Here is a 23213-nt window from a genome sequence, read left to right as displayed (position 1 = left end):
AAACCTATGGTATTGACTACCTAGAAACTTTTGCCCAAGTTGCGAAGATGAACATTGTTAGAATCTTGTTGTCTCTAGCAGTTAATTATGGACTTACAGCAGTTTGATGTCAAGAAAGCTTTTGGCATGGAAAGCTAGAGGAAGAAATTTATATGGAAGTCCCACCAGGTTATGAGCATAATTTGGCTGCTAATACTGTGTGTAAGCTGAAAAAAGCCTTGTACGATCTTAAACAATTGCCACAGGCATGGTTTGGAAGGTTTACAAGAGTTATGATGGCCATGGGATATAGATAGAGCTAAGAGGATCATACATTGTTCATTAAACACTCACCTTCAGGGGAAGTCACAGCCCTCTTGGTATATGTCGATGATATAATAGTGATAGGGGATGATGATAAGGAGCGACAGATTTTGAGTTAGTGTTTGGCTAAGGAGTTTGAGATCAAGGCATTAGAGAGGTTGAAATATTTTCTTGGATCAAGGTGGCTCACTTTGGACATGGAATTTTTATATCTCTGTAGAAGTATGTTACGAATCTCCTCAAAGAAACCAGCACGACAACGTGCAAACCAGCAAGTACTCCAATAGATCCTAACCTTAGAGTTGGAAATGCAAAGGAGGATGTTGCAGTAGATAGAGAAATGTATCAACGCCTAGTAGGAAGACTCATTTATCTCTCACACACAACTGGATATAGCTTATGCAGTGAGTGTAATTAGTCAATTTATGCATGGCCCGAGGAAGTCCATCTGCAAGTAGCTCATCGAGTGTTATAATACATCAAAGGGACACTAGGAAAAGGTATTCTATTTAAAAGGAATGGAGGCTTAGTTCTTGAGGCATACACGAATGCCGATTATGCTGGGTCGATTGTTGGCAAGAGGTCGACCTCTGGATATTGTACCTTTCTTGGTGGAAATCTTGTGACGTGGAGGAGTAAGAAACAAAATATGGTGGCTCGGTCTAGAGCGGAGGCAAAATTCCAAACAATGGCTCAAGGTGTATGTGAACTACTTTTGTTGAAGATTATCTTAGAAGACATGAAGATTAAGTAGGATGGTCCGATCAGACTCTATTGTGATAATAAGTCCACAATCAACATAGCTCATAATCCGGTACAGCATGATCAAACAAAGCACATCGAAAATGATCGACATTTCATCAAAGAAAAGTTGGAGAGCGGATTGATTTGTACACCATATGTGTCTACACATGGCCAACTTGCTGATGTACTTACCAAGGGGTTAAGTAGCTCAGTGTTTCAAAGTATTGTATCCAAGCTAGGAATGGAAAATACCTATTTACCAGCTTGAGGGGGAGTGTGGGAAAACGTGTTTAATGACTTGTATTCTATAAGTGTATAGTTAGCTATTTTAGGAAATTTTGTAACAGCCTCTATTTCTAGAATCAAGTTGATTTGGTTAGTTTCCTATTCTGTTAAAATATCCCATAAATCATGGGATCTGATATTACCTAGTTAGTTTTCCTTTTCTGTTGCTAGTGTTGATGTATATACCTAACATTTTGTGTATTATTCGAATGTATGAAGAAAATTCTTCCACGAAGTGTTTCTCAGTTTGTGTCAATTATCATTGCAATGTTTTAGCTATGCGACTATCATGAGATTAACTTGCTTTCTTCTATTAGTAGATGACATATAGTAGATGCATTTAAACATAGTTAAATATAATCCTTGATTTATGCATCATAGTTTTCATAAATAAAAATTCATTTCACACATCGTATTTTAAAGACACAAAACTTATAAACTAGATCGTTTTCTCACCCATGGGTTAGTCGGTACGTGTTGGGTGACTTTATCGCTCATACCCTTTTTTCCCACCTTTCTGGTTTCCCTATAGAAGACACCTTCTTGGTGGAGGAGTACGCTGAGGAGGAGCCATACTGGGAGTCGAAGCCAGAGCCGTACTACGAACCAAACCCTAATTCAGAAGTTGTGCCTTAAATAGCCATATGTTTGCCACTGCTACAATCTGTTTTCCCCTACCATAGGTCTTTTGTTAGATGTTGGGATGTTTTTTGTTTATTTATGTATATTGTCCTTTGGGACTTACTTGGTTTCTTACTTTTGTTATACCCTATGTACTACTCCTTTGTTATCGTTATGATATGTTATGTCATTGAACATCTATATATGATAGTATCACCCATGCCTTAGATAAAATTCTTGTGTTACAAATTATTAGCTTGTAAAATAATTAATTATTTCTATTGCTAAGTAATTTGAAATTTCTTTGGGTAGAAAGGTCCTTGAGTAACCTCAACTCTCGACCCATACCTTGGGAATCAATGGAGTCCCAGGGCGTGGTATCTAGACTAATAAGTTTTATGTGTTAACGGATCTCTCCCTCGCATAATATTGAGGTTTATACTCAAGTTACGGATTTGAAGCGGGGTTGAATATCCCCCAGTCATGTTGCCAAGTTGACGATAGTCAGATTTGGGGCGTGTTAACCACCTTCTAAAAGAAACTTAGATTTTCATCCCTACACTTTCCTAGAGGTTTTTGAGGCTAGGTTGTAGCACATCTCCCTTGTGACTCTCCCAAAGAACAAAGGGACTCCAAGGTAGTTCGAAGATAGAGTTCCTTGGGAAAACCTAGCACCTCTTTTACCACCGAGATTCGCCTGTTGTCCACATGTTTCACCATGAAGAAATAGCTTTTTCAATGCTTATTTGTTGTCTAAGACCCTCTAATAAGTGTTTAGAAAATCCTTGACCTCTCTTTGTTGCCTTCAAGAAAACGATTAAGTCATCTGCAAAGAGAAGGTGACTTTGAGCTAAAGCCTTTCCTGAACCTACAAATCTTTCAACTTTGCCTATGTTAATCAAGTAATTCAGACCTAAGCTTAAAGCTTCGTCTGCCACAATGAGGAGAGAGTGGATCCCCTTGCCTCCAACAAAAAGTTCCACTCTAGCCTGTTGTACACCTTCTACACATAGATCTTCAAGGCTATATTATTTCCCCTGACCTTCCGGCTACGATCGTCTATAAATTCATGTGCCACAATGTTATATTCATAGATATTCCTCCCTTTAATAAATGCTCCTTGTTCAAGAGATATTAATTTAGGGAGGATCTTGCCAAGACGCTTACCTAAGATCTTGGACAAAATCTTATACAAAAAATTACACAAACTAATGGGTCTGAAATCTGAAAAATTAAGGGGTGCCTCAACCTTTGGAATTAAGGTTATAGTCGTGGTGTTCACCCCCTTTGGAATGACTCCTTGAAAAACTTTGCTACTACTTCTAGCAAGTCTCCTTTTATTACATCCCAAGATTTCAAATATAAGAGCTCTGAGAAGCCATCTGGGCACACTGCACTGTGAGCGTTCATTTATCTGAAAAAGGTTGTTCAATAAGATCTTAGTTTTGTGCCGAAGAGACTTTACTCCTAATCCCATCCAACAAGGCTGGATCGATAAAGGAGGGATCCAAGGTTAATAGCTCATCAAGTTATTGAACTGCTTCTTTTCCAATCTCCTTTTGATCTTCAATAATATCACTGTCAACCTTCCTAATTCTTCTTATGAGATTTCCTTTGGCTCGAACTCTTATTAACATATGAAAAAACTGTGTTCATGTCCCCTTTTTGAAGACAAGACACCCTAGATTTTTGCCCCCTCAAAGACTCTTCATTGCTTGCCCGATTAGAATAGTCTTTTTTTTTTCTTTTTGGCATTCCAAGTACACCTCCAAATTCCAACTCTGAGAAGCCAACAAATCCTCACAATCCTAAACTTTCTCTTATGTTGCGTGTAATTTTTTATGAACATCCCCAACAATTTCCTTATTCCAGGTCTTTAAGGCCTCACTTAGCTTTCTGAGCTTCCAAGAAAACCGAAAAAAACAGAGACCCTTTCATTCTATCATTCCAAGAATCTTGCATCAACATCAAAAAATCATATCTACCCAAAAATCCAAGAATCTGAATTGTCTTGAATCTAAAGGTAATTTTGAGAATTGGACATGAATTAGATAATGATCCGAGGAAATACGGTACATGAGCAATCATAGAAGAATCCCACCAAGTGATTTAGGCAGATGAAACAAAAATTTTCTCCAATCTACCCCTAATATGTTTCCATGTTTGTTGTTGCACCAAGTAAATTTAGAGCCTGAATAACCTACATCAACTAAACCAAAATCCTCCATTGTTTGGGAGCTTCGAAATCCTCCCCCCTTTTCATCTAGGTGAAGAATGGCATTAAAGACCCTTGCCACAAAGAATTTTTCCAACGGATTTAGGTTAGTCTTCAGCTCATCCCAAAAAAGTCTTAGTTCTTGGATCTTGCAAGAGCCTCAGATAATGCAAAGTTTCACCACTTCCTTCACCAAATCCACTTCCAAAATTAAATATTGAGAAGAGCTATGGACTAATTTAACTTTGGAACTCAAGACCAGAGTAATCAGATGGATCAAAAATTCAAGCCTTCCTTATTCCAAAAGGAAGCTTTAGCTTTAAACCTGATGCAGATTTTTTGGAAATTCTTCTACTTCCTCGACATTGATTCTAAAATTGCTGTGAAAATGGGATTTAAAGCCATCTAAATTTTCTCCAAACAAATTTGGGAGGGATTCAAAATCCCTCTAATTTTTCATACTAAACCCAAGAAATAGTTAAGAGTAAATTCTTCACTCTGGTCTTCTTGGGAGAACCCAGATTTGACCGTGATTTTCTTCTTCCGATGCATTTCTTATTCAGTGTGGAACTTCCTATATTAAAGTTATATTCAAGGGCTTTAGCTTCCATCTCAGCAAAAGAGGAATCACCTTTGAACTCTAGAGAGTGGTCTGAACTGATTTTATCCAACTCTGCTGCAACCTCTAGCTAGGTCCTTCAATAAAAAGTACTGGTTCGTATTGAGTACTGACCAGATCCAACAGAGCCGAAAGAGATCCAAATCTGGGTATAAGCCTTTCAAGAGGCAAAGAATCTTCTAACATAATTCGCCTTCCTCAAAATCGTGATTGACACCCAAAGGAGTGATGAACGTTGGCCTCATTAGGAAACATCACAAAACTTAATGGGAAGATCTTCCAACTTTACATTACTCGGAGAATCAGAATCTTCCTTTCCTGCACTGGGTGCAATCTTCTCAGTATCCTTACCTAAAGAAGGGAAGTCCTATATGTGTTCCATGGGATCCTCCTTCGTGATAATTTCTTGAATTGTCGAATTCAATTTTGAATTTGATTTTCCACCCAAACAAGTACCTCCATGTCAAAAACATCCTTAGCCAATGAGGGCTCTCTAGGTAGAAATTTTGGAATATGTTTTGACACATCATCACCTTCTTCGGATATACTTGAAGCAGTCATGGCTTCCTGGGATTTTTTCCCTTTAAGTGGCTAGATGGAAAAAATTCAACATAATATGTCGGAAGTCCAACGTGATTGCATCGCAAGAGCACAATAATTTCCACCCTCGAATAACTTTCCTGATGCGCTCCACCCCAAGCCAAAACTGGTTTGGTCCAAACCTAAGTTTTGCAAATTTTGCTACCAAAGAAAACTTGAATTTCTCATATCCGATCTTCACATCCTCCTCTGAAAAGGATACGGAAGGTTCTCCTAATCCTAACCACAGCGAAGGTTGCTTTAAAGTTCTTCGTGGGAGCCCACCTTCTGGAGGATGTGGATCTCCATCTTTCAAAGTATTTGAACACGATACAACTTCAGTAAAGGATTGTGCTCCCCTTGTGCAGGGTTCTCAGTCGCCATCTCGTAAAGCTGTCCTTTTAGGACTGAGATGTAATTTATTTATTTTCTATTTCGGCCAGCCAAGTACCTTGCCTGGAGCCTCAGCGTCTAAAAAAATTGACATAAATCATAAACCAAATTTGGGCTCAAATTCTTTACATTGAGATTTCTCTAGAATTATGCAAATCACAAACCACATAGTTATTATTTTTATCATCTACCTTAATAAGGAGTGTTTCTAGCAAAACATCATATATTCGATGTTACCTATGCATCATCAATATCATTCAACACCTGAAAGAACATAAATCATAGACCAAATTGAGGGTTGGATCTTTTGATATCATATTTCTTTTAAATAACAGGATAAAAAATGTATACAAACTAACCAAATTAGGTCATTTCTGCAATATTATAACACTAAAAGGGATATTTTGATGAAATAATGAAAAAAAATTTGAAAAAAAACAAATGATCTTTTTCCAAAATCAGGTCACCCAACTACTATGTGGATCTGAGGATATAGCATTGATGCACCTCAAGATGTAAGGCTAAAGGTTATTTATTTGTGTTATTTACTTTGTGCTCTTCGAGGCTAGCCTTGTCTAATAATACAATGTCCCTGTCATAAGGATTATTATTTTAAGACCAATATTAATGGCTTGATATATTTCAAAGACAAAGTATGGAATAGAACAGATTTAACAAAAAAGTTGGATGGGATTTGTTTATAATACGCACGTGCGCGGGGCGGGGGGGGGGGGGGTTGGGTTGTAGGGGATTAGATTGTTCAGCTGTTGCTTTGTTTGTGTCACTTTTTTATTTTCTTTCGCCTCTATCCTTTTGTCTTTCTTTGTGTTTCCCTTGGTAGACATCCTTGGTATTAGCTCTTTTTGTTTGAATACAATCTTTGTACCTATCAAAACAATTGTAAAACTACATATCATCATAATAACTGTTATGGCTAGGAATTTGTGACTAGTGGTGAACACAAAAGAGGCCAAAAAAAAAATGTGCCACATATAATTACTGTGCTATACGAATTTATACGAATAAAGAAATAGGACTGAACATCACTACCACATACAATTACTGTGTTAATTAGTATACAACCTTGACAAAGAAGGTGTCCCAGAGAGTAAAATCTTGTGTTTGACTTTTGTTGCCAAATCAAGGACAGCTTTTATCTGTTATTCAAATAACATGAAAAATATTAAAAAGGAAAAAAAAAATCCAAGAAAATAAAGAATATAAATGAAAATATAGAAATTTAAACATTATATTTAACAGAAAATGCATTTAATGCAAAATCAAATAAACATCATTCAGGGAGAACAAATTAGGTAACGTCATGATCAAGGATCTAACACACGATAAAATAGATTTAATCAAAATAAATGAAATATTTGGACCTGAAAATAGTAGCAATTATAATTGAAAATAGAAAATATTTAACAATATTCAGAAACATGAAATGTGGGGTGAAATGAACAATCTAAGTATCAAGAAAAATAACTATCTCGTATATGAACTTATCAAAAAAAACCAACAAGGGGCTGGTGATGACCAACACCATGCCTCAGGAAGCAGAGGTCTTGAGTTCAAATCACTTCACCCCTTGTTGGCCACCACCCTGGTGCTTTAAAAGGCCAGGTACGCAAAGCACATGCTGGAAGTGATGACGGGCGTGTCCATGGGATTAGTCAGACTAAATCTGGATAACCATGTATCAACAAAAAAAGAATAAAAAATAAAAAACAAAACTCTCATTAATGAGCAGCATATGACATAAGTTTAGAGCTTCAAACTGAAAGAACTATTAGTCTCTTACTTTATTTTGATTGAGTCTTGAAGTTATCAGGTTGTTTATTACGACATTAGTTCACTCATTTTGCTTAATTTTACTGCTTCCATGTGAACCCTCAATATTAAAAAAAAAAAACCCAATATGATTTCAAAAAAAAATCCATTAAATTAAATCTTGAAATTCTTTAACATTTTGGTTTAATTGAAGATGCAAGGAGAGGAATGAGAATAAATTTTGCTCCATTATTATTTTTTTTCTTTTTCCTTTTCCTCATATTTTTCTTTCCAACTTTCAAATTTGTTGCCCAACCAAGGTTGTATCAAATGTGAAGATAACATGCAAGAGTACAATTGCACATCTAAAATGCCTAGATACGAACATATATGCTTGGAAGGGAAAGTACAAGACTCTTCACTTCCTTAACCTAGGACATCGTTGAGGAAACACATCATGGCCAAATATCCAATATGATCCTATTTAGTTTTAGTCTGTAGTTTTTTTAAAGCTATAAATTATTATTTACTCTTTTTTTTGTATAATCTTGCAAAGATTTTACAATAAGATTGTTAATCATGCAAAGTTAGGTTGTTACATATCCTACTTATATGATTTATAGCCAAAAATAAGGAAATTGTTAGGAGTTAAAGAAAAGAAATGGTAAACTAAGATATGAGAATAATATAATTTATTAGTATCCCTGCAGTATTGGCACCAGTTTCAATAGCATACAACAGTGTGCCAATTGACAAGATGTAACGACACTCAACAGGTAAAACCCCAAGTACCATCTGAATACTTTAAAGTAAATCTTTGGAAATGATTGTCACGGAAAGTAGATGCTTGCTTTTGTTTTTTATTTGGAACTCAGCATGCTACAGAAGTGGTTTCATTGCTGTCAACAAAGGATTAAAGCTTCAACAAAATTTTCAACAAGCTTGAGAAGTTTATAGTCTTTTTTGATCCATGAGATCAAACCTATTGTCAGCCACAATCCGCTGACCTACAAAGTAAATAAAAGAAAAAGGCAGGTGCATTCTATACCTCATCTGGCTCTGATGCTTTCTTTGTACATCGTACATGGTGAGATTCATCAACAATCAAAACAGCCCAATCTTGATCTAGAATACTCTCTCGCAGACGTTTAAGCATTGTATATGAGATAACCACAAATTTTGGACATCTTGTTAAATGAGCAGGATTATTTCGATGACCAAAAACTGAAAAGAAGAATTAGAGAAACATGAAGGATTAGAGAAACATCATACATAAGCAGAGCATGTAGAAAAAATGGACAAATTATTGTCAACCATTATCATTGTTTATCAGTAATCAATAATAATTATCATTAGGTGTTTTTAAAAGCTACAGAGTGAGAACAAGCATTTCACTAGCCAAAGCCTTGATATGTAAGTCTCATAAGCATGTATTCTTAAAATAGATAAACAATTAAATTTCCAAAATAAATGAACAATATAAAATCCAATAAAAGAGAAATTTAGGAAAAATCTATATAAAAAAAAAATTATTACGACAATTCAAAAATTCTCAAAAAAAAAATCCAAATTTCGAACTCATACATATCAAAACTTAAATTGAACCGCATTTGAAGTTTCATTCCCAATTTCTCATTCAAAGTTCAATATCCAAATTCCAAACTCATCAAAATCAAACTAAAATGGAACACATTCAAAGTTTCATACTTTTAACTTTTCAGGTTCAGCATAAAGAAAGAAAGAGGGAATAAACATAAAAAAAATAATGGCAGAAAAGCCATTGGCAAATCAATTAGTAGAGATTGGCGATTAAAGATGGATGAGTATGCTAAAGGAAATTTGGGAACGGACTAAATTGGCGATTAAAGAAACTGAAAGCCAATTGATATGGTCTTGGCATGTACAACAAAGACAAATAATAGCACTAGAGTAGTGACAAGGTTCGCTATGGTGTAAGTCTAAGGCTCCAAAAGGGCTTGGGGAGGCCAATAATGATATGTCCAAGGATGGTAAGGAAATATATGAAGACGCGTGCCTTGACTGAAGATAAAATATCATGTTGCTAACTTGTGATACCCAAATAAGGCAAGGATAGAGAACAATATGACATGAGTACAACATTTTCACTTGACATGGAAATACCTAATACAGATTTGATATTCATTTTGAAGTAGCCAGATTAACGTAGTTGTTAGCCCCAATATTTTGTTTACCAAAAAAAAAAAACGTTCGACTCTTGCAACAGGTCATGTTTTTTGTTTAGGGACAATTTACAAGGTTTCCGTTTTTTGTAGATTAGAGGTGGGGGAAAAAATCTTAAGCAAAACAACTAGGCAATTAAACAAGCAATCATCAGCAAATTTGCCGTCTTTACTTAACTCAGAAAAAAGGGAGGGGGGAGATCATTCAAATTTCATGAGCTAAAAGTATATAAACTAGCAGTAACATTTGATGCCAAACACTGTCACTCTAAGAAAAGAACAACCAGTGATGATTCAGAGGTTTTACCAAGATGGATATCCATGGGTGAACAAATAGGAAGCCAGTGCTCTAATTCTTCAGCCCATGTAAATCGCAAAATAGCTGGACAAACAATAAGTATAGGGCCCTCATCCATAAAGCAGGATGCAATCGCAATTGCCTGAAAATAAAGGAATACATACATGAATACCATTCCCATACAAACTTAAAAGATAGCATCCCAAATTACGTAATAGCATTTTTATTATAAATAGAAGTGAGAAATTAGCAACATTTTCATGTTCAAAAAGAGACGAAATATGACATAAAAGACAATATTAAACATTGCACAACAATTTTTTGTTCCATTAAATCCACAAGAAAGCAAAGTACAAAAATAAATAGAAAGTCAACACTCTAATTCTTCTACACATGAAAATTGCTAAATAGATGGACAAACAAGTATAGGCCCTCATTCATAGAGTAGCATGCAATATCAAGTGCCTGAAAATAAAGGAAATAATACATGAATAACAATTCCGTACAAACTTAAGAGATAGCATCTCAATTACATAATAGGACGTTCACCATAAGTAGTAGTGAGAAACTAGCAATATTTGCATGTTCAAAAAAGAAAAGAAAAAAACCAGAAAATAATCCTAAGTTCTTAGCATTACATAACATTTTTTTTGTTTTAATTAATCAACAATAAAAGCTAAATACAAAAACAAATAGGAACCTGACATTCTAGTTCATCTACCCATGAAAATTGCAAAATAGTTGGACAAACAGCATGCAATTGCATGAAAATAAAGGAATCTATACATGAATAAAATTTCATAAAAACTCAAGACAAAATCTCAATTCCGTAATAGCACGTCCACTATAAATAATAGTGACAAACTAACATTCGCATGTTCAAAAATAAACTAAATATGACATAAAGATCATCTTAACATTGCATAACAATTCTACTGTAAAAAAATGAACAAAAAAAGGCAAAGTACTAAGATTTACATCAAGTGAATACATTCCCAAATTTAAAAAAGAAATAAATAAATTGATATCCCTTAGTAAATACATGTTGCACACTTACAATAAAGACACTAAAGAAATTGAGGTCACTGTATCTCTGCTCAACATATAAAAAAGATGAAGAAAATCCATCATTATTTTTTGGATAGGTATAGCATTAGTGGTTAGCAGATGAAGTTGGGTTCAAGGGTGGTTTGAACCTAGGATGTGGGAACAACACTCCACATGTCTTACCACTCAGCTAAGTTCGCTAAAAGGTACCCTTCGTGATTCTGCATAAATAACACATCAGTATGAGTTAAAAATTGTTTATCAACTCAAAATTGATAGGTCATACTAGTGATTTAAAGTTCTGATCGAGAAGCATTGATATATGTAAATCATTTCCCTATCAAGGTTCCAAAATAATACTATCATGGAATTTGAAGAGGTCTTCTCTAAGGACTTCTTGGGTAGATGGGATAGGTTTGTTGCATTTTTGTGAGTAGTTTGTTGTTTGGCATCCAATTGCTTTAGTTGGTCATCACGGCCTGCCTTTATCACTTACACTCTAATAAATTTTATTTATCAAAAAGAAATATATATGTCAAGACAACAGAAACAAAAATGACAACATACAAAACCAACAACAGTTATAATTATCTTTATAGAAACTATAATGGCTCTTTTATTGCGGCAAAACATGTTACATGCAAGCAGAAAAATTGTTTATCAATGTTATATTTTTCTCCCAATCTCTCCTTCTTCCCTCATGGTTTTTTAAAATGAATCACACTTACTCTATTTGGTGAGAAAAAAGAGCACAATGAGTATTGATACTTTAAGCAACACATACCAGCCTCCTCTTTAAGATTTCCAAAATCCATCTTCTAGTTTAGAAGGTTTATTGATCCACTAATAAGCCAGTGTGATATCCTGAAAAATAAATGATGATAATATATGCATAACTACCTTTCTATTCTTATTCTCCTTTCTCGCAAGGGGTAAATTGATAATTTCATCCCAGGCACAGTGTTGCAAATTTAAGAAGGTCGATATTAGAAAGATGATAATCCCTTCGTAAGGGTTGGATGAACCCACGAACCCAAGAAGTTATAATTTAGCCAGAAATTAGAAACCTAAATCACCAGTGATGTGACTTCATTTCAACTTTGATAGTTTATACATTCAGGCACACAATTGTCAAAATTTTGCATCGGCCAAAAAATGAAAGTTGTTAAAAACAAGATTTTACACCTTAAATCAAGTTTCCTAAAGTTTAGAAGACAAAAAAAATTGGACAACCCTTTTCACATTTTCGATGTTTTCTTCGTATTCTGCATGATCTGCTTAGAGAGTCTAAAGTTCTGCAATGAAATGTTATATAACTATATTTTTAAAATAATTGGATATCTGGACTCTATTGGCAAGTCCCAACGGTTAAAAGTTGAGAAATTTTTGAAAAACAAAATGGGAATTTTGATCATTTCAGTCAAAGTTCGAAGGGATGAACTTTTCAGCAAGTAGGGGGGCTTCCCAAAAGTTTAATTCAAATATAGTTGATTGTTGAAGAGAGAGAAAGGGGGGATGTATCACTTTTTGAGGAGTTGTTTGACTCCAAACTCTATAGAATCACTAGATTTGAGAATATCACTCCACCACTGGTCACTCTCCTATTGGCTGCTTTTTCTCTCACACCTAACTTCCTTATATAGAAGGCAATCTCCCAATTGTTAGACTTGGTCAACTAATTCTAGATAACCAAAAAGATCATGCCACACCATAAAAAGGAATCTACAGCGGAAGGTTGATTGAAATCAAGGGCCAGGAACAAATTAGCATGCAATTAGGGTGTCAAAACGCAAAAGCCATATAAGGGTGGGCGTTGGCACCTAGGGAAGCTGTAAACATCCTCCCCACCTTTTTTCCATCTAATTTTTCTCTATCACACAACCACACATCTATTAAAGTACCCTAAAAACTAAGAAGTAGCTCATAGAGACTCCGTCAGGCTTTGGCAAAGAAAAGAGAATTATCTGTGAGGTCGAACTCTACAACATATCTCAAACCCGGCCAATTTACACACTCTTCACTTTTCAGACAGGTGCAATCTATGTCTTTTCCTTCAACTTTCTACTATAATGACTATATCTAGAATGAAAATGATCGTATAGGTCATTGTATGAGACAATTTTCATGATTTCATGTTTTCAATTGAATATAAATGTGACTATGATGACCTTATTATATGACTGCACTTGGCATGACGGATTATGAAAAAACTCTTGTATTTGCAAGAAAGAGTCGGACTATGCGTGGGTGCAAACCCTAAAGTCCCCAGGAAGGCCCCATGCTATGTGGGTGTGAGATATAATTAATATATTAGGACTTCATTACATGTACTTTCATAAATACATGTTTTTATAATGCTTTACATTGATTTCCGATGCAATACGATGATGCCTAACCTAAAATGATGAAATTGAACCATAATTAAATCAAATAAATGATTCAAACATAAATCTAAGCTTATCCAACTCCATATGATACGCAATTCAAGTGCAAATCCTAAAAGCAATCACAATCCCAAAAAGAAAATCTAGAGTTACAATGAAGGGATGCCAAGGAAGATTGAACTTCCATTAGCTTGGGACTTCAATCCAACACTCAATTAAGAGTTTAACAAACTCCAAAGGATTTCAAGATGGTTCTAAGTTCAAAATAGTTCCCAAGTTATGGTAATGTAATAAGGAAGTAAATGTTTGCAAAACAAGAATAACCAAAGAAATTCAGCAACTTTCAAGTTCAAAAATCATGTAAAATTAATGAAACAAGACTTAATAATATGAAAATTGGCTAGTGTTATGTTAAGTAGGGTTAATCTAGGTTAATTGGGCAGGAAGAAAAGGCTTATCAAGGTGCATGGGGTTAAAGATGGGTGTTCGGTTTGGTCAAGGTTATTGTATATAAATGTACGACAGGGTTTTGGTCTTTTGGTTGACTTGATTAGAGTTTTGAAGCTTGAAAGAGGTACAGTTAGGGTATAGAAGACGTGGAAGAACAGTGCAGGACTTCTAAAATGGGCAATAGCAATATGGAGCAGTTATGGTGATTCAAGGAGGATTGGATAGCAGCAGGGTGAGTTTTAGAAGGGGTTCGATTGCTAATTTTAAGATTACAAGAAGTGATACTGCAGTTGGGGGTTATTTGGAAAGGTTCAAACTATTGAAAACTAGGGTTAGAATAGGGTTTTGGCAAGCTTCTGCTGGTGTAGAGATGCTAGGGTATGGTTGAAAACCCAAAAAAAAAAAAAAAAAAAAAAAAGGAGAAAGAAAGAAAGAAGAAGAAGAAGAGGAGATGGAGAGATGTGATAAAGAAAAATAGGTGATCTCTTACCTTGGAATCATACTGAAGGTCGTTGATCGAGTTTTTTGGCTTCATACCAAGGCAATCATGGCTTTACACCATGGACTCTACTCACAAGAGCTTTAGAACCTGTAATTTCTATAATCACATTCATTCATTTATTAGAGGAATGATACAGCACTAAACATCTATTTATGAAGTTCTCTAAGACCTAATCTAATCTCAATCATCCAACTAACATAACAAGATCTAATGGTTGTAAACAAAACTTAAAACATCTTAAATATAACAAAATCAAATAACCCATCTATTTCCCAATCCCGTAACTTTATTTCCCTTGAATTTTCAGCCTACGAAAACTCACTAAAAAGACATGATAAAAATGCAAAACTAACCGCAAACACCTATACTAAGACCATGGACTAATAAAACATAAAAAATAAGTCCGAATGGTAATTCTAATTACTATAATAGACTCTCCTAAAAATAAAACATAAAATCTAACTAATAGCCCAACAGAAAATTTTCATGGTCTCGAATGTCTTTGTCAATTTTATTATGAGGTATCATTATTATATAAATTAAATTATTGGTAAGTGATGGAATGCCTATTGGGATTTATTCTCATGATTTTTTTAAACATTTTTCAGAGGTGCTTAATGAGGATGCGATTGAATCAAGTTTTAGATGGATCGATCCTTTATTTCGAGTGATTATTTAAATAGTAAGTAGGTTTTTTATTTTTTTATTTTTATTTTTTTGTAGGTAAAAGCAAATTTCATTAAAGGTGGTCAAGATGACCAACGAGAAGATACAAAAAGAAAGCCAAGATACAATCAAGATAAACTACAAACCCAATCCCACCTCCCCATAAAGTCTTCAAAGAAAACACCTTTAAGCTCATTGAAGATTTTGCACCAAAAGAAAAGAAAACCCTTAATTGAAACAATGGTGTTCTCAAAAGAATCTTCCTTTCCCTCAAAAACCTGGCGGTTCCTTTCTTTCCAAACACTCCAACAAATGGCAAAAGGTGTAAGAATGGAAAAAGTCCATTACCGAGGAGGAAAGCAACACAAAACACCAAAAAGGACAAGGAAGTACACCCAAATATCTCAAACAAACGAGCTATGTAGTAATAGGTGTCTTGCCGACTCTCCATCTTGCTTGCACATGAAGCAAAAATTAGGAGTACAAAAGCCGCTTTGAATGAGCCCATCCAAAGTGAGAATACTATCATGCGCATCAGTACAAATAAAGAAAGCGATTTTAGACGAAACCTTGGGTCCCGAAATAGCACTAGTTGGAAACCTCCTCTCATATTCTTCATCCTCATATTGGAGTGATCTATAAAAAGATTTCACTGAGAACAGCCCATCTTTAGTAACACTCTAAACACTAGTATCAGGTAACCTAGTTAATTTGGGCCATAACATCTACAACAGTACTAAGAGGAGAAACAGAAGAAATAAAAGCAAGAAAACTCCGATAAGAATGTGAGAGAGCAAAATCAGATATATAATTAGAAATGAGATAAGTACAAGTGTGTTTACCCTTGCAAGTGCCGATAAGATGATCATCACAAGGGACAATAGGAGGAGGAGTTGGAGGCGAGGAAACGAGCTGGTCTGACATAAAAGTGATGGTAGTATTGCGTGGCTGCTAAGGGTAAACCTGCAATGAAGGAGGTGACGAGATAACAGGGGGTGGAAAAAGAGGAACATGCATGGGAAAAGGGATCATCATCAGGGGAATCTAAAGGAAACCACTCGGACTGAATGCCAACTAACCCATTGTAGTATGAGGTATGCCCAAAAGAGGAAACATCCTGAGAAATGAAATGCCTTCGAGAAGGAGAATGATAACAGTGGTATCTTTTCTGGGTAGAGGAATAACCCAAAAAAATACATTTTACAGCCCTTAAGTTAAGTTTAGTACGAGCTTGGTCAAGAATTTGAACAAAATAGACGCACCCAAACACGCACAAAGGAAGTGGAAACAAAAGACGATCCAGATGGAGCTAAGAGAAGGGCGTGGAAAACTAAAGAACCCAAGAGGGGATCCGATTAATAATGTAAACAACAGTAATAATTGCATCGGCCCAGTAGGATAGTGGCACGTTCATGTCAATAGAGAGGGCACGGGCTAACTCTAGAATATGGTGACGTTTCCTTTCTGATCGACCATTCTGTTGAGGAGTCTTAAACATTGGACATTTGATGTTCAATGCTAGACTCTAAACAAATCTTTAATACCTCACTAGAAGTGTACTCAGTACCATGATCAGAACGGAAAGTCTTGACGGTACGACCAAAATAGGTATGAACCATAACAAGAAATTGTTAGAAAATCCCATATACTTCACTCTTGTGTTTCATAAGATAGACCCAAGTGGTACGACTATGGTCATCAATGAACAAAACAAAATAGCAAAAATCGAGAGTGGATATGACAAGGGAAAGACCCAAATATCAGAGTGAATTAGGTCAAATATAACGGTGTAATGGTATTCATACTAATAGGATAATGAGAACGCACATGTTTAGCTAATTGACAAGAATCACACGAAAAATCAAGTAAATTATTATTATTAAATAAATAAGGGAACATGTATTTCAAATATCCAAAGGAAATATGGCCTAAGCGCAAGTGCCAACGCATTACAAGTGCCTTATTAGACTGACTACTACTACTAAGTTGAGAAATAAAATAAGTGATAAGTAAGGTAGGTGTGTCCAACAGATATAAGCTATTCACTTCACATCCAATGTCAATTGTCCTCTTCGATTCCAGATCCTAAAAGATACAATAAGAAGGGTAAAAGATTACTCTGTAATTCAAATGTTTGGTAATGCTACTAACAGATAGAAGGTTAGCAGTAAATTGAGGAACATGTAATGTATTACTTAAGGATAAAAAAGGTGTAACAGAACAATGACATTGACCAACAATAGAAGATAAATAATCATCAACAAGGCGAACCTTGCGATAACCATAGCAAACACTATAGATTTTGAACAGGGGGGACGTATCGGTCATGTTATTTCAGACACCAGAATCAATGATCCATGGTGAGGAAGTGGTGGAAACACCGTGTGCAAATGCAAAGGTACTTGAGTGAGCGAAAGTAGAGACCGGCTGAAATGAAGTCTCCATCTGATTTGAGAATTTCCTAAACTTGTCAAGCTCAACTTGGGACATAGATACTAAATCCGATGAGGAGGTAATAGTAGAAGGGAATGTCTGATCAGTAGTCAACTGAGAGACAACATGAGCTAAGGATCGATCAGACAGTTGACTTTGCTAATTAGAACGACCATAAAGTGCCTAGCAACGGGTCTTCACATGACCCAACTTTCCACAATGATCACACTTATGTCAATGATGTGGAGGCAAAGATTTGTTGGAAGGCCGTGGAAAAGGTATGCGAGTAAGCATAAATGAGTTGTCTCTTAAAAAGTGGGATAGGATAGTTGTACGATGACTCTCATCAGCTAAGACATAAGAATACGCAATCTGTAGAGACGGAAAAGGATCTATACCTAATAAATGAATTTTCGTATACTCAAACTCATCCTGGAGTCTGGCTAAAAACTGAAAAACTTGATTCCTATCCAAAATCGACGCATATAATGACTCATCAACAGAGTCCTTCCAAGCATAGGACGAAGAGTAGAAGGTCAACTCTTCCCACCGAACACGTAGTTGTGATATATAGGTGATGACTGAAGAGTCACCTTACGAAAAACGGGAAATCTCACGCTCTAAGTTAAAGATCCGGACATTATTTTGACGTTGCAAGTAGATAGTCTTTACGGAATCCCATATCTATTTTGCGGTCTTGGAGAACATGAAACCAGCCACAATGTGTGGTTGCATAAATGTAACTAGCCAAGAACGGATCATAGTCATTAGCAAACCACTGGAGATAAGTAGTGTCAGTCGGTGCTAATTATTTATCCACCCCTGTGAGGTAACCGATCTTCCTTTTTCACTAATAAACATTTCAACCGATCAAGCCCAAAGAAGGTAATTAGGACCATCTAATTTCACGGTGGTAATTTGGATGCCTGGAAATCGATCGAATGAAAAGAAAAACTTTTCGATCCATCACTATTACCGATGATCAAGAAAGACGACATCTTGGAGGCCAACAAAAGATTTTATGTGTTTTGGTTTGAAAGGAGGTCAAATAAGAAGCAGCCCTGCGGCTACTGTAATCCTCAAACAACAAGGTTGTTATAATCGCAGCCTCCAAACAACAGATTTGTTGTCATTGCAACCCTCAAACAGCAAGTTGTTGTGATCGCAGCCTCCAAACAATGAGTCGCAGCGATCGCAGCCTCCAAACAAAAGGTCTATAGTGATCGCAACCTCCAAACAATGAGTCTACAATGATCACAGGCCCCAAACAACACCTCTGATCTTGTCGTAGGTCCTAAACAGTACTTCTGCTATGCTCGCAGGCCCCAAACAGCACCTCTGCTGTTGTCGTAGGTCCCAAACAGACCTCTGTTATTGTCGTAGGTCACGTAGGTGTCAAACAACCAAGGGACTATTGTCGCAGGTCTCTAAGGATGGTCCAATGGCCATTGTTTGGCTAAACAGCCACCAAAAAAATAACAACTCTGTTGTTGCCTTAGGCTACAGTGTATTCTATCGCATGGTGCGATAAAAAACTCCCGTAGAGGTGATATTTGAATCTAAAGACTAGAGATGTTGAAGATGGATGTAAGGGAGGAAAGGGACGATGGAGTTTGTAGCAAGAAATAAGAGGTCGATGGAGGTAGAAGGGGTCGATAGGGGTAGGCTCTGATACCAAATTGAATTGAGAGAAATCTAACTTCTATATTAATTACAAAACATTAATTAGGCTTTAAAGAGATTACAAAGTCTAATAAGTGGAAAAGGCAAAAAAGACCAAAAGGCATAAAATACTAAATAAAAATAGTTATTCAACAAGATCAAATATCAAGATTCAATAATCAAGATCAAGAATCTATATGCTTGGACTTGAGGTATTTATCCAATTATTTTACTTACTTTTTTGTTTGACATTTGAAGAACATAGCTTCTTCATCGGCCAACTCTTCCCTAAGGCCCAAATCGAATGACCCCAGTTGGAAATACAGTCATGACCATAGTGCCACCGAAAAAAATCAAGTGGTGTATGAATTGTGTAGCTACGTAAGGCAAGGAGGAATCGCACGCCACAAATAAGACCTTCCTCACATGTCGGGGTTAAATGCTAGGGCATGCTCAAAAATCAATCTCGAAATAAAATGGGAAATAATGGAATATTTAGACAAGACCTCTAGGAAAAAACAAGATGATGTTGCCACATTAGGAAATTACATGCAGGGTGGAGGTAGTAGTAGGATTGATGAGGATGACAACATTTATGTACATGATACTCCCCCTACAACCACATCGACAGGGAGTTTTAGACCACCTATTGCATCATCAAGAAGAGCATGTAAAATAACTTGTGGAGGTCCACTAAATAGATGGTGTAGGCCATATCCCGAAGATATGGTTAGCCAAAGAGAAAAGGTAAAAAGCCCTGCACAAACCACAATCAAGAGTTGTGTAAAGGATAGAAAAACTATTATCCAATACATAGCAAAATGACTTTACCAGGCGGGTATTACCTTTAATACTGTTGAATTAAAAAGTTTTAATGTCATGGTTGAAACCATTGGACAATTTGGACTAAGACTTAAGGCACCATCTTACCATGAAATTAGAGAGCCTTATCTAAAGAAAAAAGTAGAGTTCACTCAAGGTTTCCTCAATGAATATCGAGAGAAATTGAAAACCTATGGGTGAACCTTAATGCCCAATGGATGGACTGATAGATCTACCCAAACATTAATTAACTTTCGTTAATTGTCCGACTAAAACTATGTTTCTTAAATTTGTCGATGCATAGGCCTATTACGACACGGTTGAATATCTTTTTAAATTACTAGATGGTGTAATTGATGAAATTGAAGAAGAAAATGTTGTCCAAGTGGCCACGAACAATGCAACTACTCATGTGGTTGTGGGTGGCTTGTTAATGAACAAGAGACCTCATTTGTATTGGTCGCCTTGTGCGACACATTGTATTGATCTTATTTTAGCAAACATTGGTAAGTTACATATTAAAATTATTGTTAGAACTAAAAAAATTATTGTTTTCATATATAAGCATGCTCTATTGTTTTTTTGTTATCGATAGCATGCTTTATTGTTGCAAAGAATAAGAAAAAAATATTAGTGAAAACTTTCTTAGACCTGCTATTACCCGTTTGCAACGGCTTTTTTGACACTACAAAGCTTATATGGAAAAAAAATGAATTTAGAAACTTTGTAGTGTAAGCCAATTGGAATAATGGGCCTTGGTCAAAAAAGAATGAAGAAAACTAATTGTCTAAATCATTTTTTCTCAAAACTTTTGGACTAATGTGTGTAAGGCCTTAAGAAATGTCGAACCAATAATTATTGTCCTAAGATTGGTGGATGGTGATGAAAAACCACCAATGGGTTACATTTATGATTATATAAAAAAGGCTAAATTAAAAATAATGGAAAATCATGCATTTAGATAAAAGAGTTATAAACCTATAATTGACATTATATACAAGAGATGGAGGGAACCAAATTTCGTTTACCGTGTATTCGGCTACGTACATTCTCAATCCAACCGTGTACTTTCAAGCCATTGATCGTGATGAAATAGATTTGACACACATGATTGGGTCCCTTGATGTTTTGAAATGAATGATTCCAACAAGAAATAAACAAAACAAGATATCATCACAATTGGATCAATACAAGAACAGTGAAGGAATCTTCAAGAGGGAAATCGTCATCAGACACAAAACAACAAAAACTCCAAGTAAGAATAATATTAAATATTTAATGGTTTATTTAGATTCACTCAGGTTTTCAAATTCCAATTACTAAAATATCTTTTAATTAAATATGATAGCTGATTGCTGGGCACAATATGAAATGAATCCAATTTCAAAGGATTCAAGTTTGAAGAAATTGGCCATATGAATTCTTGACCTAACGTGTTCTGCATCCAAATGTGAGCGCAATTAGAATACATTCGAGATGGTAAATTTTATTTTAATATATATTTTAAATTTTAAATTCTTATTTTATTTTCTTAATATAACAAGTAACAACTTTTTAATTGATGAGTGTTTATCTGAATCAAAATAACAGATTCACACCAAGAAGAAGAATCGTCTTGAGCACAAAAAGCTCAATAACTTGGTCTTCGTACAATACAATCAAAAATTGCGAGAAAGATTCTTACAGCAAATGGAGCAACCGGGGTTCTACGACCCCATCTCCCTTGATGAGCTTAATGGAGATCATCCATGGATTTCTGATGGAAGAGCCAATATTCGAAGGAGAAAATCTCATTTGGGCACAAATTAAAGAAGTTGATTTTGCATCGGCACCCGAGGAAAGTACAAACCAAAGAAGAAGAGGTGGTCAATCGAGTCAACAACTACTTGACGACAAAAACGAAACACAAGAAGAGGAAGACGAAGGTCAAGAACCTTTGGATGTGGATGAAGTTTTGGAAAAATCAGATGAAGATGAAACTGATGAAGATGAAACTGAAGAAGATGAAGAATACATTGAAGAAGGTGATGATTTGGCAACGATGGGAGTGACGACAACAACAACAACAATGAAGGTGGTGATGCCGGAGATATACCACAATGGATTAGGGATGGTTGGTGAAGTATATGGCGGGTTATCATCAAAACTAGTTGTTCACTTGTTTTGTACTTTGAATATTTTCAATTTCTATGTGTATAAGTTGTATTAGATATTTTATATTTGGATTGATGTTTCATTCTTGAGTTTTTTGGTATCTATGTAATTTTGGACAACGTTTCTAAGTTAATCACTATATATTTTGGTGTTTCTCAACTTTTTCTGATTTTTTAAGTTGTTGCATATGCAACCTAGCATATGAAATCGCATATGCTATTTGAAAACACTGCTCCCAGTCATTGAAAGCTCTTCTGAAGCCAAAATCCCATGTGAGGGTACCTAGAGATTGGAGATAGAGAGACCATTCTTCAAGGGCAAGTCAAATAAATGGGGAAATCTATTGTTTAGAGTCGCCTCCCCGCACCAAAGAGTTTCCCAAAAGCGAACCCTCCCCCCCCCCCCTCCAATTTCCAATGGAAAAGCAAATCCTAGGCCGAAAGAAGGGCAATACTTGAAGTGTCCCTCCACACCCTACATCCATAAGAACCCCTTCTCGACCCACTCTCCCAACCAAAACTACTTTTCCCCAACTTCGCGGCCACGACCTTCTCCATAGTTGCTCCAACCCAAAGTGCCCCAACCACTTACCCAGCAAGGCTTTGTTCATGATCCCCAATCTTCGATCTCCTAACCCCCCTTTAGACTTAGGAAAGCAAACTTGCTTCCAACGAATGAGATTAAATTTCCTTTTATCCTTTACTCACAACCATTTACCCCAAAAGACCAATCTAATGGGGAAGGTGCAACTATGAATATAAGAGGGTCACAGGTCAAATTGGGGCACTATACGTGAGTATGTGACACCCGAGAGCAAAGCCAAATAACACAAAACTCAACACTCCTCCTCACCCATAAAGGTGAAAATTTCTCTCGAGGAGATTCGAACCCATGACCTATACGAACCTAGCACTCCGATACCATATTGATAACCATTTACCCCAAAAGATCAATCTGATTGAGAAGGTGCAACCGTGCAACTATAGATATAAGAGGATCATGGGTCAAATTGGAGCGCGATACGTGAACACATGACAATCGAGAGTGAAGGAGGATAACACAACA

At 35.9% G+C, this 23213-nt stretch overlaps 1 protein-coding gene across 5 annotated transcripts in view; it reads right to left on the bottom strand.

Annotated features, from left to right (window-relative positions):
- LOC147405862 (SNF2 domain-containing protein / helicase domain-containing protein / HNH endonuclease domain-containing protein) overlaps nt 1–23213 on the bottom strand; it is a 67646-nt gene that overhangs the window by 35003 nt on the left and 9430 nt on the right. For 3 of the 5 annotated variants that reach the window (XM_086433737.1, XM_086433738.1, XM_086433739.1), the window contains 3 exons: nt 10038–10170; nt 8578–8753; nt 6843–6916 (listed from right to left, as the gene is read on the bottom strand). In XM_086433737.1, the coding sequence (XP_086289863.1) occupies nt 6843–6916; nt 8578–8753; nt 10038–10170 (383 nt within the window). Of the gene's footprint in view, nt 1–6842; nt 6917–8577; nt 8754–10037; nt 10171–11085; nt 12190–14399; nt 14508–23213 lie in introns of those variants that run through there. The other 2 variants (XM_086433740.1, XM_086433741.1) reach the window with 2 other exon arrangements.

The sequence above is a fragment of the Akebia trifoliata genome, chromosome 3 (assembly GCF_017979445.1).
Source record: "Akebia trifoliata isolate Shusen 1 chromosome 3, ASM1797944v1, whole genome shotgun sequence".
Lineage (NCBI taxonomy): Eukaryota > Viridiplantae > Streptophyta > Magnoliopsida > Ranunculales > Lardizabalaceae > Akebia > Akebia trifoliata.
The sequence above is the reverse complement of the archived record's forward strand: the minus strand, read 5'-3'. Positions and strand labels throughout refer to the sequence as shown.